General features: G+C 33.3%; 1 protein-coding gene across 1 annotated transcript; it reads left to right on the plus strand.

Annotated features, from left to right (window-relative positions):
- Nucleotides 1–4,243: 4,243 nt before the first annotated feature.
- Nucleotides 4,244–4,774, plus strand: LOTGIDRAFT_138484 (hypothetical protein; the record flags this gene model as incomplete). Its single annotated transcript, XM_009048651.1, has 1 exon — nt 4,244–4,774. A coding segment is annotated over one exon (531 nt), but the record flags the coding sequence as incomplete, so codon positions are not given.
- Nucleotides 4,775–14,868: the final 10,094 nt, after the last annotated feature.

The raw sequence follows: 14,868 nt of genomic DNA on the forward strand, positions 1-14,868 counted from the left end.
TGAAAAGTGTTTAATACGATTAAGCCGTTCTTGATGCAGAAAATCAGAACTTAAGTTGTTAATATTACAAACTATTTCTATCCAGACAAAAGTGGGAGAGATTCAATTGCCCAGCTTTTATCGCTCCAGAAATCATAAATCTCTGCTTTTCTATTGAGTATTAAATGTCCACATCTCACCGTCGAAATTTGAACCTTCATATCCATGTGTGTCCAGAATTAAAGTTAAAATGAAACCTCGTATTTTTTATGTCGAAGAAGTTACAAAAAATGAGCGGAAAAGGGGAATTTCTGGGCTTCTTTCGAGCACCAAGACCCCCTGCCAGCCATTTTTACAGTTCAGACAGTAGCCTACAACAAATTGCAATGTGGTTAAAGTTGATCTTTTCATTTCTCTTCATTTCCCTTTCCTGGCATGAATCATTTTTCGTTTTTCACTGTAAATAGAACTAGGTACCCCTTTTGTACACATCTGAAGGCCCAATGCTATTGACAAACCAAAATAAAAAAAAGAATCAAAATCCACAAACCTACACTACAATAACATTAGCACACGATCAAGACAAGGTATTATCAATACAAAATGCTTAAATAGGAAATACACCTAGGGCAGAGTGCAAAGTAACGCGAGACACAGGAGATGGTATAAAGAAGGTTCAGAAAGAAGAACATAGTCAGTGATGGTACAAGGTAAATCAAGGTCAGAGAGTGTACAATGCACATTTAGGGCCAAGAGGGATAGTAAAGCAAATAGGTTGGGGTCAGATGGGTGCATGACAAAATAAGGGATTGCACAAGGCAAAAAGGGGCGAGAGATGATAAAAGACAAGTAGAGATCAGAGAGGATACAAGACGAATAGGATGTCATTGGGAGTTGCCTACAAGGTAAATAGGGGTCAGCGATGATAAAGGACAAAACAGGCTCATATTTCTAGAAAATCAAAAGAGAATGTAAACGTTCAAGATCCCTCAAAAGTGGGCTAATACAATAGGTGACATTTCTGTCATTGCATACTGCATTGGTTGTATTACGTAAAGTAATTTAATATTGCGTAAACTTTAATTTCATTTTGATATTATCACGTTTTGATTAATTTATTAGATAATCCTATTTCTATCTATTTGAAATTAAGGATAATTCCAGTATATGAAAATTCCCGAAATCTAAACATAGAATTCCCTTAGGTGCCTGCATCCAATTAAATACCTTTTCACTAAAACTAAGTCATATTTAGTACATGTCGATAAAGATTATATTTACTTCGTTACAGGCATACAAATTCTTCGTTTAGGATTTAACAAACAACTGTAATATCAGTTCTCTGGGGACTATACAATCAAATCTTGATAACATCACTGTATGTAATACGTGTCGTGGCTCCAGACTACAACTATTTGATTTTATTAGATGAATACGAGGGTTATGAAAAGTTCTAAACTTAATGAGAGATAATATCTAAGATATTAGTACGATTTGGCCCCTCAAACGCCCACCCGTTTCCTTAAAAATAAAAAAGGAATTAAGCAGTCACCATGTTTATACGCTCAAAAGTAGGCCTACTCTACCATCGATGAGATGGTTACCTGGTTAACAGTAAATGACAACATTTTTAAAAGATTTATACCAAAGTCCTGTTAATGTGGGTTAGGCCTACGTCATCGTATACCAAATACGCGATATTGAAAAGAGTGATAAAAGATCGTAATGGCTGGAGCCGTCATTAAACCGATTGGTTTACCGAAAATCTGAAAACCATGTACCGTGTGTAGGTTATGATGTTATCTGTTCTTTTACATTAAAAGCAAAACGTCATCAATGACTTGAAAGTCTTGGGCTGTCAGTAAAGACGGTAATTGCCGAAGCCGTAGGTAAACCCGATCAGTTAACGGAAAGCGTGAAAACCGGACAACAATGCATGGGATCTTTCAAGTCATTGAGAAATATTGCTTACAACTTGTTGCTTGGAACAGCTGATACACTCTACCGACAACCACTTTTAATATAAAAGAACAGTTTACCGGTAACATTATAACCGAAACAAGGTTTTCACGCTTTCGGCGAACCAATCGGGTATACCGACAGCTCCAGGCATTATCATTCTGCTGGTATTATCTTCTAATTTAGCTAATTATGAATTAATTATGGACATGTAAAAAAAACTAGCATTTTTACAAGTCATTAGAACACCTCTACTTTCTATTCATATAAGTATTAGCATTTTCATAAATGAAAATAGGGGAAACCATCGTTAAGGAGCGTTTAAATGACCACGTGCTCGTCGGTAAAACTTAGACGTTAGTCAAAATGGTCACGCTACACCTCTGCCCGTAATAACAAACTGACATATAAATGACACGTCAAAATAGTACAATATAAAGGTGTCAGTCGTATATTTGATTATTATATTACGTAGACGCTTTTATTGCCTCTTTCAAAAAAAAACATGAGTAAAGTGTACGTTAAATTAACCAATGATTACAATCAAACACTGTAGGACGAGTGTATTCTATGGGGTAGAATTCCTTTAAAATTAAAAGCTGAAAGATTTTCTGTTAAAAATTGAACTAATGAACAAACAATATTACAAAATCCCTGAAGCATCGTAATAAAAACCAGTGCGTGTCATTGTAATATCACATGAAGTGAGTTTAATATTACCAGAGTATTATAAGCAATTAACAATGTCATATCTATCATAATTTAAACAATAGACAGTATCCTGAAGGTTAATATTTTAATTACTATATATATATTGTGCTTTATAATAGATAATTATTAATATCCTTTAATAGAAATTACTCAATAGTATCCACCAGTCTGAAATAAAAACTGTATTTACTGTTTTAATGAGTAATAGTTTACTTTTTCAATATATTTTGTTGATATTTCATGCAATTTAGTGTTGCTAAGAAACACTTCTTCAATTTCGTGAAAAACATGATAGAATCAACGATTTTTCGGTCAGCAATAATTCCATAAAATTATGAAATCTCTCAAAAACTCTCAAATGTTCGTCAAGGATTTAGTGATTAACCCTGTAAACTCAAGTGATTGTCATGACTTTGAAACCTCAATCACGAATTTTTCTAAACCACAAGACGCAAAACACAAAAATCTCAGGCACTGATAGTCATTGTCCTAATTCTGAAACCTCAATAACTGATTTCTTGACTTTGAAACCTGAAACATTGATTGTCCTAATTCTAAAATTTCAAGCAGTGATTTTCCTTTGAAACCTTAATCATCGATTATTCTAATTCGGAAAACTCTGAAAACTGAAAACTCTGTCATTGATTGTCTTGATTTGAAACCTCAATCACTGTTTGTCCAAATTTTGAAACCACAATAACTGATTCCCTGAATTTGAAACCTCGATCATTGATTGTCTTGACTTTGAAACCTCGATCATTGATTGTCTTGACTTTGAAACCTCGATCATTGATTGTCTTGACTTTGAAACCACGATCACTGATTGTTCTGACTTTGAAACCTCGATCATTGATTGTCTTGACTTTGTAACCTCGATCATTGATTGTCTTGACTTTGTAACCTCGATCATTGATTGTCTTGACTCTGAAACCTCAATCACTGATTGTTCTGACTTTGAAACCTCAATCATTGATTGTCTTGACTTTGAAACCTCGATCATTGATTGTCTTGACTTTGGAACCTCGATCATTGATTGTCTTGACTTTGGAACCGCGATCATTGATTGTCTTGACTTTGGAACCGCGATCATTGATTGTCTGGACTTTGAAACCTCAATCATTGATTGTCTGGACTTTGCAACCTCAATCACTGATTGTTCTGACTTTGAAACCTCGATTATTGATTGTCTTGACTTTGAAACCTCGATCATTGATTGTCTTGACTTTGAAACCTCGATCATTGATTGTCTTGACTTTGAAACCACGATCACTGATTGTTCTGACTTTGAAACCTCGATCATTGATTGTCTTGACTTTGTAACCTCGATCATTGATTGTCTTGACTTTGAAACCTCAATCACTGATTGTTCTGACTTTGAAACCTCAATCATTGATTGTCTTGACTTTGAAACCTCGATCATTGATTGTCTTGACTTTGGAACCGCGATCATTGATTGTCTTGACTTTGGAACCTCGATCATTGATTGTCTTGACTTTGGAACCTCGATCATTGATTGTCTTGACTTTGAAACCTCAATCACTGATTGTTCTGACTTTGAAACCTCGATCATTGATTGATTTTCTTGACTTTGAAACCTCAATCATTGATTGTCTTGACTTTGAAACCCCGATCATTGATTGTCTTGACTTTGAAACCCCGATCATTGATTGTCTTTACTTTGAAACCTCAAATACTGATTGTCTTTACTTTGAAACCTCAATCACTGATTGTCTTGACTTTGAAACCTCGATCATTGATTGTCTTGACTTTGAAACCTCAATCATTGATTGTCTTTACTTTGAAACCTCGATCATTGATTGTCTTCACTTTGAAACCTCGATCATTGATTGTCTTGACTTTGAAACCTCGATCATTGGTTGTCTTGACTTTGAAACCTCGATCATTGATTGTCTTGACTTTGAAACCTCGATCATTGATTGTCTTGACTTTGAAACCTCGATCATTGATTGTCTGGACTTTGAAACCTCAATCACTGATTGTTCTGACTTTGAAACCTCAATCACTGATTGTTCTGACTTTGAAACCTCGATTATTGATTGTCTTGACTTTGAAACCTCGATCATTGATTGTCTTGACTTTGAAACCTCGATCATTGATTGTCTAGACTTTGAAACCTCGATCATTGATTGTCTAGACTTTGAAACCTCGATCATTGATTGTCTTGACTTTGAAACCTCGATCATTGATTGTCTTGACTTTGGAACCTCGATCATTGATTGTCTTGACTTTGAAACCTCAATCACTGATTGTTCTGACTTTGAAACCTCGATCATTGATTGATTTTCTTGACTTTGAAACCTCAATCATTGATTGTCTTGACTTTGAAACCCCGATCATTGATTGTCTTGACTTTGAAACCTCAATCACTGATTGTCTTGACTTTGAAACCTCAATCACTGATTGTCTTTACTTTGAAACCTCGATCATTGATTGTCTTGACTTTGAAACCTCAATCATTGATTGTCTTGACTTTGAAACCTCAATCATTGATTGTCTTGACTTTGAAACCTCAATCCAAATTTTGAAACTTCAAGCAGTGGTCGTTGTTGTTCAAAAACCTTAAACAGTGATTTCATTACACTGAAACCTCAAGAAGTTTAAAGTTCCTTAGCTTTTCTGGTGATTTTCATGAAACTCTGTGAAAGTTCCTTGTTGTACCAATCGCATATTTGGCCTTAAATCTGAAGCTTTATTCTGATTCAACTTTCTATGATTTTTCTGACTGAGACACCTTTACCCCAGAGGTGTTCCTGATTTTAAGTCCCAAACTGACCATTTCCTAACTCGACAAATCTGACACTACCTTTTCCTCCGTTATTACAATACGAATGGGATATTGGCAACAGTAGGCCTATATAACATCCGAGGAACGAGTAGGTCCAGATTTGATGGGCTAATAAGTTTAGGCTTTTCTGGTTCTTTATTTTAGAATAGGCTTTGTGATTCTCTGAGCCTATCGCTGAAAACTCCAAGTTAAGGTTTTTTTTCTGATTATGAATCCTCGCGCCGCTTTCTATTCTTAAACTAATATTGAAAATCCAAATTCATTTTTTACCGACAGTATCATTGACATAATTGGTGTCAATGAAAGAAATCGGTTTGAGTATCAGTGTGTATTCCAGACGCTACAGGGAACGCATATTACACTTTATACATTTTGTAACAAAATATAATTCAGATTTTGAAATAGTTTTCGAGCAACTTTTGCTCCAGTCAGGAGAAACACTCTCCTTTTGGTCGTTAGATGATCTCTTGTAAGCTCTTACAGCTTCACTACGATGTCCTACAATACAATTACGTTCTAATTATAAAAAAAACGACTTCGATCTGCTTGTAAAAAATTATTAACAAGTTAGATCATACAGAAATTGGCTCCAAATTGTGATAATTCTATTTCAATAACGGACTGTATATTGTTGAGATTCAACTTAAATATAATATACATGAACCTACCAGTCACTTCACAAATATGTTGCTCCTCTACATTTGCTTGGAAGAGCCTTGTTGCCGCCGTTGCTCTTAACGAGTGGTCAGTTTTCGAACCCGGAATTCCAGCCGATTTACACAGTCTCTTTATGGTCATCTGTAGACAATTATGCCCAACTGGTAGACGAGAGAACCACTTGTTTTGACTATAATTTATCATCGGATTAAAGTAAAAGTAATCCGTATCTTTTCCATCAGAACTGAAACAGTGTAAATGCGCAATAATATTGGATTCTGAAAGTTAGTCTTTCATGGTTACATTTGAATTAGTCGATTTGATAAGTTTATTTCGTGAATAATTATTGGACGTGGGTTGAGTTAAAATATTCGGCTGTCTAACGAGGCAAAAATATAAATACTAACCAAAGAGAACGATAGTTCTCAAACAGTCTGACATAGCATCTAGATGGTTGATTATTTTCGTAGACAGGAACTTCCTTTGGTGGTACTTTGCGGTCCTTCAGGCCTCCATGATTTGTCTTGGATACATCTTCTTTATACAAAAGAAAACGTCGACCCTTCTCATCCACGTGCGGACCTATTATTTATGGCTTTGAAAATAATCTCAAGTTTCGGTGTTCCCTTCCACCTCGCAAGGCGAAATTCCGCCCTGAAGAATACAAAATATCACAATAATTAGAGTAACCAGTAACGTTCATTTAATAATCGTGGACATTTGCGACCATACAAGACAATAGGTGGCAAGAAAAAAGGCGGTAAAAAAAAGTCCAAATGTATCATATATTTTATGTATATTTTTTATTTCATATTGAGCCTCAGAATTAATATGATTCTGAACACAGTGAAAAGCAATTTACAAATAACACCATCAAAGCCATGAAAAATACCTGTGAGATACAATATTGTATCAAGCAGCCTCTTTGGGCAGTCTTCGCCCAATGACCCATTCTTCCACAGTAAATCTTCTTCATCGCTGGAAATGATTTCGGTCATTTTTCTATTGGAACTTCATAATCCTTTCTTAGAAAGATTGCGCATAGCAGCGTCCAAACATTTCCGGGCCTCCCGAAATTCATTATCTTCAAATAAATTAATGGCAACACCATTCTCTCTCAGTGAGGACTGAATTGCTGCGTAGAGTGCATAAACACTGTTTGCAGGATATTCAGAGCCATTTTGTTTTCGTGCTTCAAAGATAAAGTATTTCAGAGCAGTATTCAAACATTTTTTATCCATTCCTTATAATGGCGTGTATAAGCATGAGGCGGACAATTCTAAGTTTTCTTTCATAGGCCGTAGTCTTCTTTCTTCCTGCCACCTTGAAAACACGGACACTCCCCCAGGAGTTCCGATATCTTGTTGATTTCGGAACACACACCTGTTTTCTTTTCTATATCTTTTTCACATAAAGGCTCCCCAAATCTGTACTGAAAGTCGTCTCTTACCGTTTCCTCCGGCGTAAATACAGACTGGGTCAGAAAAATGTCGTCTCCGCTGTCCATCGCGTCTTTTCTGAGTACAGTATAGAAAACAACTGACAGACCACTTGGTTAACTCTAATCACTGGTACGTGCATGCTGTGTTTGCGCGATCCGACATTGTGGATTAAAATTTAGTTTGGCGATAAAAATTAAAATAAGGGTTCAATATCGGTTTATAAGTCAGATAAAATACTTTCCCTCGGGTTTTTATAACATTTAAAACCCTTTCCCTCGGGTTTTTATGACATTTAAAACCCTTTCCCTCGGAAAATCCCTCGTGATGCGGGATTTTAAATATCACAAAAACCTTCCTAATATCAAAAATTAATTAAATAATAATAATAAATATTAAAAATATCCTATACGTAAAAAGGGGTTAAATGTCAGCTTTGGGTTTCAAATCTGCGTGATGGTTTTTGAATGTGATGTTAATTCAATTTGCAGAGTTTGAACTTCAAACGATAAAGCTGTCATGGTTGCTGTGATACTTTCATGAAGTAATTGGATAACTACTAACTTTGTTTGTCTCCAAATTAAAACAAAAAGATAAACACGTTTTTAGTATATTTAGATCTGTTAAAATTTAATGTAATGTATGAATAAACCATCTCTTGTGTGTTCTTAATAATAAACATTAATGTATATATAGTTTGCCCATCACTTCATATCATTATGTGCCTGAAGGGGAAACACGTCGAAACGTTGCATGAAACTTTAACCAGTGATTGTTGTTCCATAAAACTGTGTCTATATATCGCACTCACAATTTCTTAATGCCATTCAAAGACTAAATTTTGACGTGTTTTACTTAGTCAAGGGGAATAACTCAAAAACCGTTCATCGAAAGTTCGTCAAATTCGATCTTGTATAAGATCTCATCAATATAAATAGTCGCACCAAATTTCATTCAGATCACATTATAATATTGACGTAAAAAACGATCAACCAGTTTTCATAAATTTGTGGATCAATTTTAGATGCTCTCGAAAGAAAATAAGAATTATAAGACAGGCTTTTCCCATTAGAGTGTTGGCATAAAAAAGAGCAGAGGGTAAAACTGTATATAGACACAGCTTTATGGAACAACATTCACTGGTTAAAGTTTTATGCAACGTTTCGACGTGTTTCCCCCGTCGTCCTCAGGCACATACTGTAGTTGTAATTTAAAGGGACAGATGTGCCATCAGCTTGACCAATTGTACTTTAGTGCGATTACTTTCGCACATTTGACAATTAAAAAACTTACAAAAATACTTGAGCGCCATGGAGGATCTTCACTCCATTAAGAAAATTTAAAGTATTAGGTTTGATTCGCTTGCCATTCAAAACAGCATTCCAGTTGACGATATACACTGATCGCCCCTCGAGAAGAAATACACAACAAATTAGGAATAGAATTGATTTCAACATTTTTAAGGAATTTGAGCAAAAATCGAAAAAAATAGGATCTTTAGGAATATTATGGCCACTGGACAGCCTGTACAGTACATTTCAAGCAAATAGGCTTGTATACATGAAGTGAAATCTTTTCTTGCGACATGATTCAAGAATGCGACGTAGATATAAGTGACCCAGAAATTTGTTTAAGATAATATTTGCGGTTGGAAATGGGGTTATATAAAAAAGCAAAAATCATATTATCTTTCTATTTGGCTTAAAACAAAACAATAAAATAGGACACACTCGTCAAATTGAATATTAAATGTATCACAGTTTGTATGTGTTTGTCAACGTGGTAAGTGGTAAAGGCCGGCATCAAAATAACAAAATGTTATTCCTCATCCTTACCTTAGTTATGACAAGTAACAAATACTAATTGCCTGTCATTACCTAATGAAGGCTTTGTTAGTTGCTGATATGTCGAGTATAATGATAACATAAACTCACCAAATTGTGTTATATAATGTTCTATTGTTTCTCAAGTATTTTCCATACTTTAGTAAATGGTGATGACTAAATTTAACTACTTTCATAGTAAGTAATTCAAACATTTATTTAAGGACAGACCATTTTTGTTTTTTTATCCTTTTATGCAGCAATTTTCCAGAAATCAGGGGGAAAAAAACAAAATTACTGAAGAAAAGTAGGTCATAATTTCTGATGAAAAATCATCAAAACTCCTATTATTAATAAGATATATGATTTTTGATCAAATCATTACTGAGAAAGTTTTTTTCCCCTGCCTTCATACAAATTTTGGTCTTTTTCCCCTCCTGTCTTTACAGATTTTTTCAAAAACAAGAAAATAAATTGGACTGTCTTAAAGAATTAAAATAATGAAATTAAAACAATGAAACTAGTTGCAATACAATAAAATAAAATAAGCACATCATCATCCAGAAGCATCAGACATTGAGAAACATCAGTTCACTTTGTTTGAAGGTAGATTAAATAGTATCTAAAACTATGCAAGTCACATTTATATTGTGGTCATTACTAATTTAATGACCTAAAAACAATATGCACTGCTAGTGTTGATCAATTGTCCCTGATGTGCAACAAATTTGCTAGACTATATCAGCAAAGTGTTGTTTTTCTTTGAATTCTACTTAAATATCGAAAACAATGTACTTCAAAACTTCAAAAATTGATTTATGTTTGTGTCATCAATTTTCAATAAGGAACATGTTGCTCTGTTTTTATTTACAATTGAAGTTAATGGAATGTCTTTGAGATCTAGAATCATTTTACAAATTATGAAAGGCAAAAAAAAAAAATGCAAGCTTTAAAGGGATCGTACCAAGGTTTTCTAAAATTTAAATGTCCAGGGGCACTGATGGCATCAATTTTCACCATTCTACTTTTCAATCAGACATTGGCTCTGCAATTCCACTCAAACTAAGTGGTCACTAATCACAAATATGCTCTATCACATAAGGCCCATCACAGTGGGTGATGCTATCAAGCACTTAGTTTTAGTGTAATTGCAGGAACCACAGATCCTGATCGAAACTTAGAATGGTGCAAATTGATGCTATCAATGTCCCTGATACAAATAAAAATATTAGAAAACCTCTTTACAATTTCTTAAATACATCACAGAAAGCATAAAATCACTGGGTGAATAAATAAGGCTTAATGACTTTTATCACAGACATAAATATAGGCCTACCTGTTTAATTATTAGACTCCATAAATATTTATTTATACAGTCAAACGTATATTCTCATGTATTCAGTTTTCTCCTTGAATAAACCAATTTAATGAAAATTGTGATAATCTAATAAGTTTGTGTCAAATGTCTGTCCCAGAGGTAGTATTTTTAACCAATCAAAGCAGGTCATGTAGAATCTGTTTCTTGATAAAGAATAAGCAATTGTGGGCTATTGAAACCTAAAGTAGAACAATATGTATCTTAAACAGGTTGTAAGTTTTTCTTTAATTTTTCATGTGTATCAGGGACACTGATAGCATCAATTTGCACCATTCCATTTTCCAGTCTATGGCTCCTGCAATTCCACAATAAATAACCATTTGATGACAACACTAGTAGCAAATTATGTTTATCTTATGAGGCCCTTCACAATGAGTGACGTCATCAAACATATACAAATGGAGCAAATGGATGCTATTAGTGTCCCTGATACAAACAGAAAAAATTTAGAAAACCTCTTTACAATCCCTTCAATCTAAATTATTTTCTATTTTCTTAGAAATACAGTCATGTAATTTGTACTGAAGTCTCTTTATAAAATCTAAAGTTTAGACTGATTTCAGTATTCAGGTCTGAATTTTATGTGAATAGGGTGCCAATTTCACTGAATTGAATATAAATCAGATGACCTCATCATTCCTTGATTTTAGGGAGAGCATTATCATTGTTTTTATTATTAAGTCCTAATTGATGAACAAGAAAACTATATGGACAGTTATATACAAATAAATAAATAACTAAAATAAATTACAATTTATAACAATAACAAAATAATAATGAAAATAAGGCAAACATTATCAGTGGACGGAAATTCTATCATTTAATATATAAGTCATTATTAAAGATGGGTTTCCTTTTTTTAAGTCTCAAATGTAGGCAAACTATTTGATTAATTGGTGTTTTTAATGAATTATCAAATATTCTTAATCATATCATTATGTTCTTATTGCATATAATTAAGTGTTTTAACCAATCATAAATATCCATATATGTACAGTCTGGATAAACCAAAAAAAAACTTTTTGACCTTTCTTGATCGGTCACTCACTGGTAATTCTCTTCTAATTTAGCTAATTATTTATGGATATGTGAGACAAACTGGTATTTTTCCAAGTCATTAAAACACCTCTACTTTCTATTCATATCAGTATTAGCATTTTCATAAATGAAAATAAGGGAACTCATCTTTAAATTCCTGGATTTAATACTACAAGGTGTAATAAACTTTCAAGAACAACTATATCTAAATTACTTCCCTATTTAAACAACATTAATGAAGAAAACAAAACAGGTTCAACAAATATTGCCAGGTGTCTCATAAGTTAAAAACCTAACTTAAGATGATTTTAGACTGAATTTAACTGATTGGTCAATATTAAATCTAGTTTTATCATCAGATTATTATTATTTATTATTATTCTAAAATCTGGATTTTCTCTTAAAAGTTAAGTTTTTGAGAATTAGACTCCAGTACAAATGAAAATTAACAGCTTTAATTTGGAATAATAAAAGACACATATTTGCTTCTTGAATGACATTAATTACTTCAGTTCTATTTCAGGAAATAAACAACATCTGGACATTGGATTGTGTAAAAATTAAAGGTAAACATGTATATAACCATATTGTCCGGTCAGTCTAAAATTTTGAGAATTCGAGTAGAAAATTTTCCTACTTTTTTTTTTATTATCCATGCTGAACTTTGCCAAAAGGGACAGATTTACCATTTTGAGGGTTGATTTGGGTCTTGAATATATGTAAATAGTCTTCAGAAGTACTAATAATTGCATAATTCTTTCAAAAATACCTCAAACCAGGTATTTCACTTGTTGATAGTTTGATGAAAAGAACCTTTAAAGGGACAGATGCACCATTTGGGGGGTTGATTTTAATCCTAAATATATGTAAATAGTCTTCAGAAGTACTGGAAGTTTACTCACTTTTCCTATATATGTCTTTTCTATATTTCTCAGAATATCTCAAATTGATGTGTCATAGTTTTAACATTCATATAATTCAGGACACATATGGATTTGAGACCTCAAATTTTGACTGTGAGCTTTGAACACAATAACTGATCGGCTTTCAGAGACTCAAATATGATTGATGAAAAAAAATTTCCAACATGTCCCTTTAACCTCTTGCAGCTTATTTCAAAATAAAACATATTCATGTTGTAATTCAAAATCAACATAAAAGTGAAACAACTAGACTTACACCTACAATAATATTTATCATAAAGTTTTTAAAATTTTTATATCATTACGAAAATCAAATGTTATTAGATATACTACTCAAATTATCATGTGAAAACCCCATCTTTTCTTCAATGTTTCATCCCTTCTTCAAATTCACTCGGAAAAATATTCATATTAATAATCTTTTTGTAAATACAAACATTAAAAAGTGAGACAAGTGAATTTTCTATTTAAATTAATTGTGATTTATATATTTGTTGAAATTGAAAGTGATTGATGATATATCATCGATGTGGATTTTCTTAAAACCCATCATGAGAAACACCCTTCTTTTTCTTGGATTTCTTGCCAGTCTGTAAAGGTTCCAGCTTAGTTGGTCTACTCCCACCTTCTTCTTCTATTAACTTCCCATGAACTGCTGCAGCACGAAGATCTTTACTCATTGGTTCTTCATTATAACTAGCATTAGATAAGCTATTAGTTACATTGTAACTGTTTCTTATCTCTCTCATATCTATAAACATAGAAGTACATAATAATAGTGTATATATAATGTATATTTGTGAGTATAATGCGCATCTAAAGTAAAACTACTAGAAAAGTGATCTCCTAGACGCTGCCTTCAAAGGAGACTGGATGAATGGAGCTGAACTTCATGATCTTTAGCACAGCTAAAAATAAGATCATATGACTTAAGATGAATTTCATGACTAAAGATAAAATCCCATGACAAAAGATAGGATCTTATGACTCTCCATTGGTCAGCATGTAAAAGTCTGGTGACCTTGAATGAGGCATCTTTCCTCCTTCTTGCAGAGGACTCATCTGTAAAGGGTACTGATGATACAGTAAATATCAGTGCCATATGTTTCAGGGTCAGCTGTCAGAAAGGATACTCGTGAAACTAGGTTGTTTCATTCTTTATGACTAATCATAAAAGCATTTACAAAAGTAAGAAAACCTAAAGTTTGGAGATACTAACTGACTTTCTGATGAAGATCTGGAGAACCAATCAAACGATTAGCTCTCTTGGTTTGAAAGTAAGAATTGTGATAATCGTCACTTCGTCCTAATCTCTGAAAAAGTACAATACAATAGTTAATTGGTAATGACTAAATAAACTAAAATTCTTAGTTTGAAGTATTTTTGAAGGATTTTCGTACATTTCCAGTACTTCTGAAGACTACTTACTTATATACAAGAGCCAAATCAATCAAAATGGTGAAGCAGTCACTTTAAGGCTGTCTCTCTCCCCCCGCCAGAAATGTCACAGTAGACCGTTTGGTATGTTGAAGATTTTGAGAGCATAATAGATAATAAATGAATTGTTACCTCACGAAGTCTGTCTGATTCTGCCTCATCGGGCCCAAGATCTCCATTTGAGACTCCAGCATGAACTCTGTTACGACTATCAACATTTCTAACACCAGGCATGGTAGCTCCTGGACCTAAATACAAAATTTTAATAAAATAATGTAAAGTACACAATGATATTTTTCTAAGAAAAGGTTGCTTCATTGACAAACCTTATTGCTGAGTGATATCATGTGTTCTAGAAGGCTAAGCATTATTTATCTTGCGTATGAAACCTGCTATAGTTATTATAAATATTCAATAGCTTAAAGCTAACTGTTTCTTTTTATGAAATGAAATTTAAAATCCAAATCAACTGAATTAGCTATATGGAAAGAAATGCTGAATTGTGAAACAAAGTGAAAGTGGCATTAAGTGCACTAGAAAAATAATGAGCTATCAACAAAACAATTTTTTCGCTAAAAGATGTGGATCCTAATTATACAAATGTTTAACAGTATAACAGTCACTAATGTCACTAATCAATTAGCAGCTATTGCGATAGTGATGCCATAAAAATATTAATTTAAGTGGAATTGCATGATCTGAACAACAATTGGAAAGG

The sequence above is a fragment of the Lottia gigantea genome (assembly GCF_000327385.1).
Source record: "Lottia gigantea unplaced genomic scaffold LOTGIsca_126, whole genome shotgun sequence".
Taxonomy (NCBI): domain Eukaryota; kingdom Metazoa; phylum Mollusca; class Gastropoda; family Lottiidae; genus Lottia; species Lottia gigantea.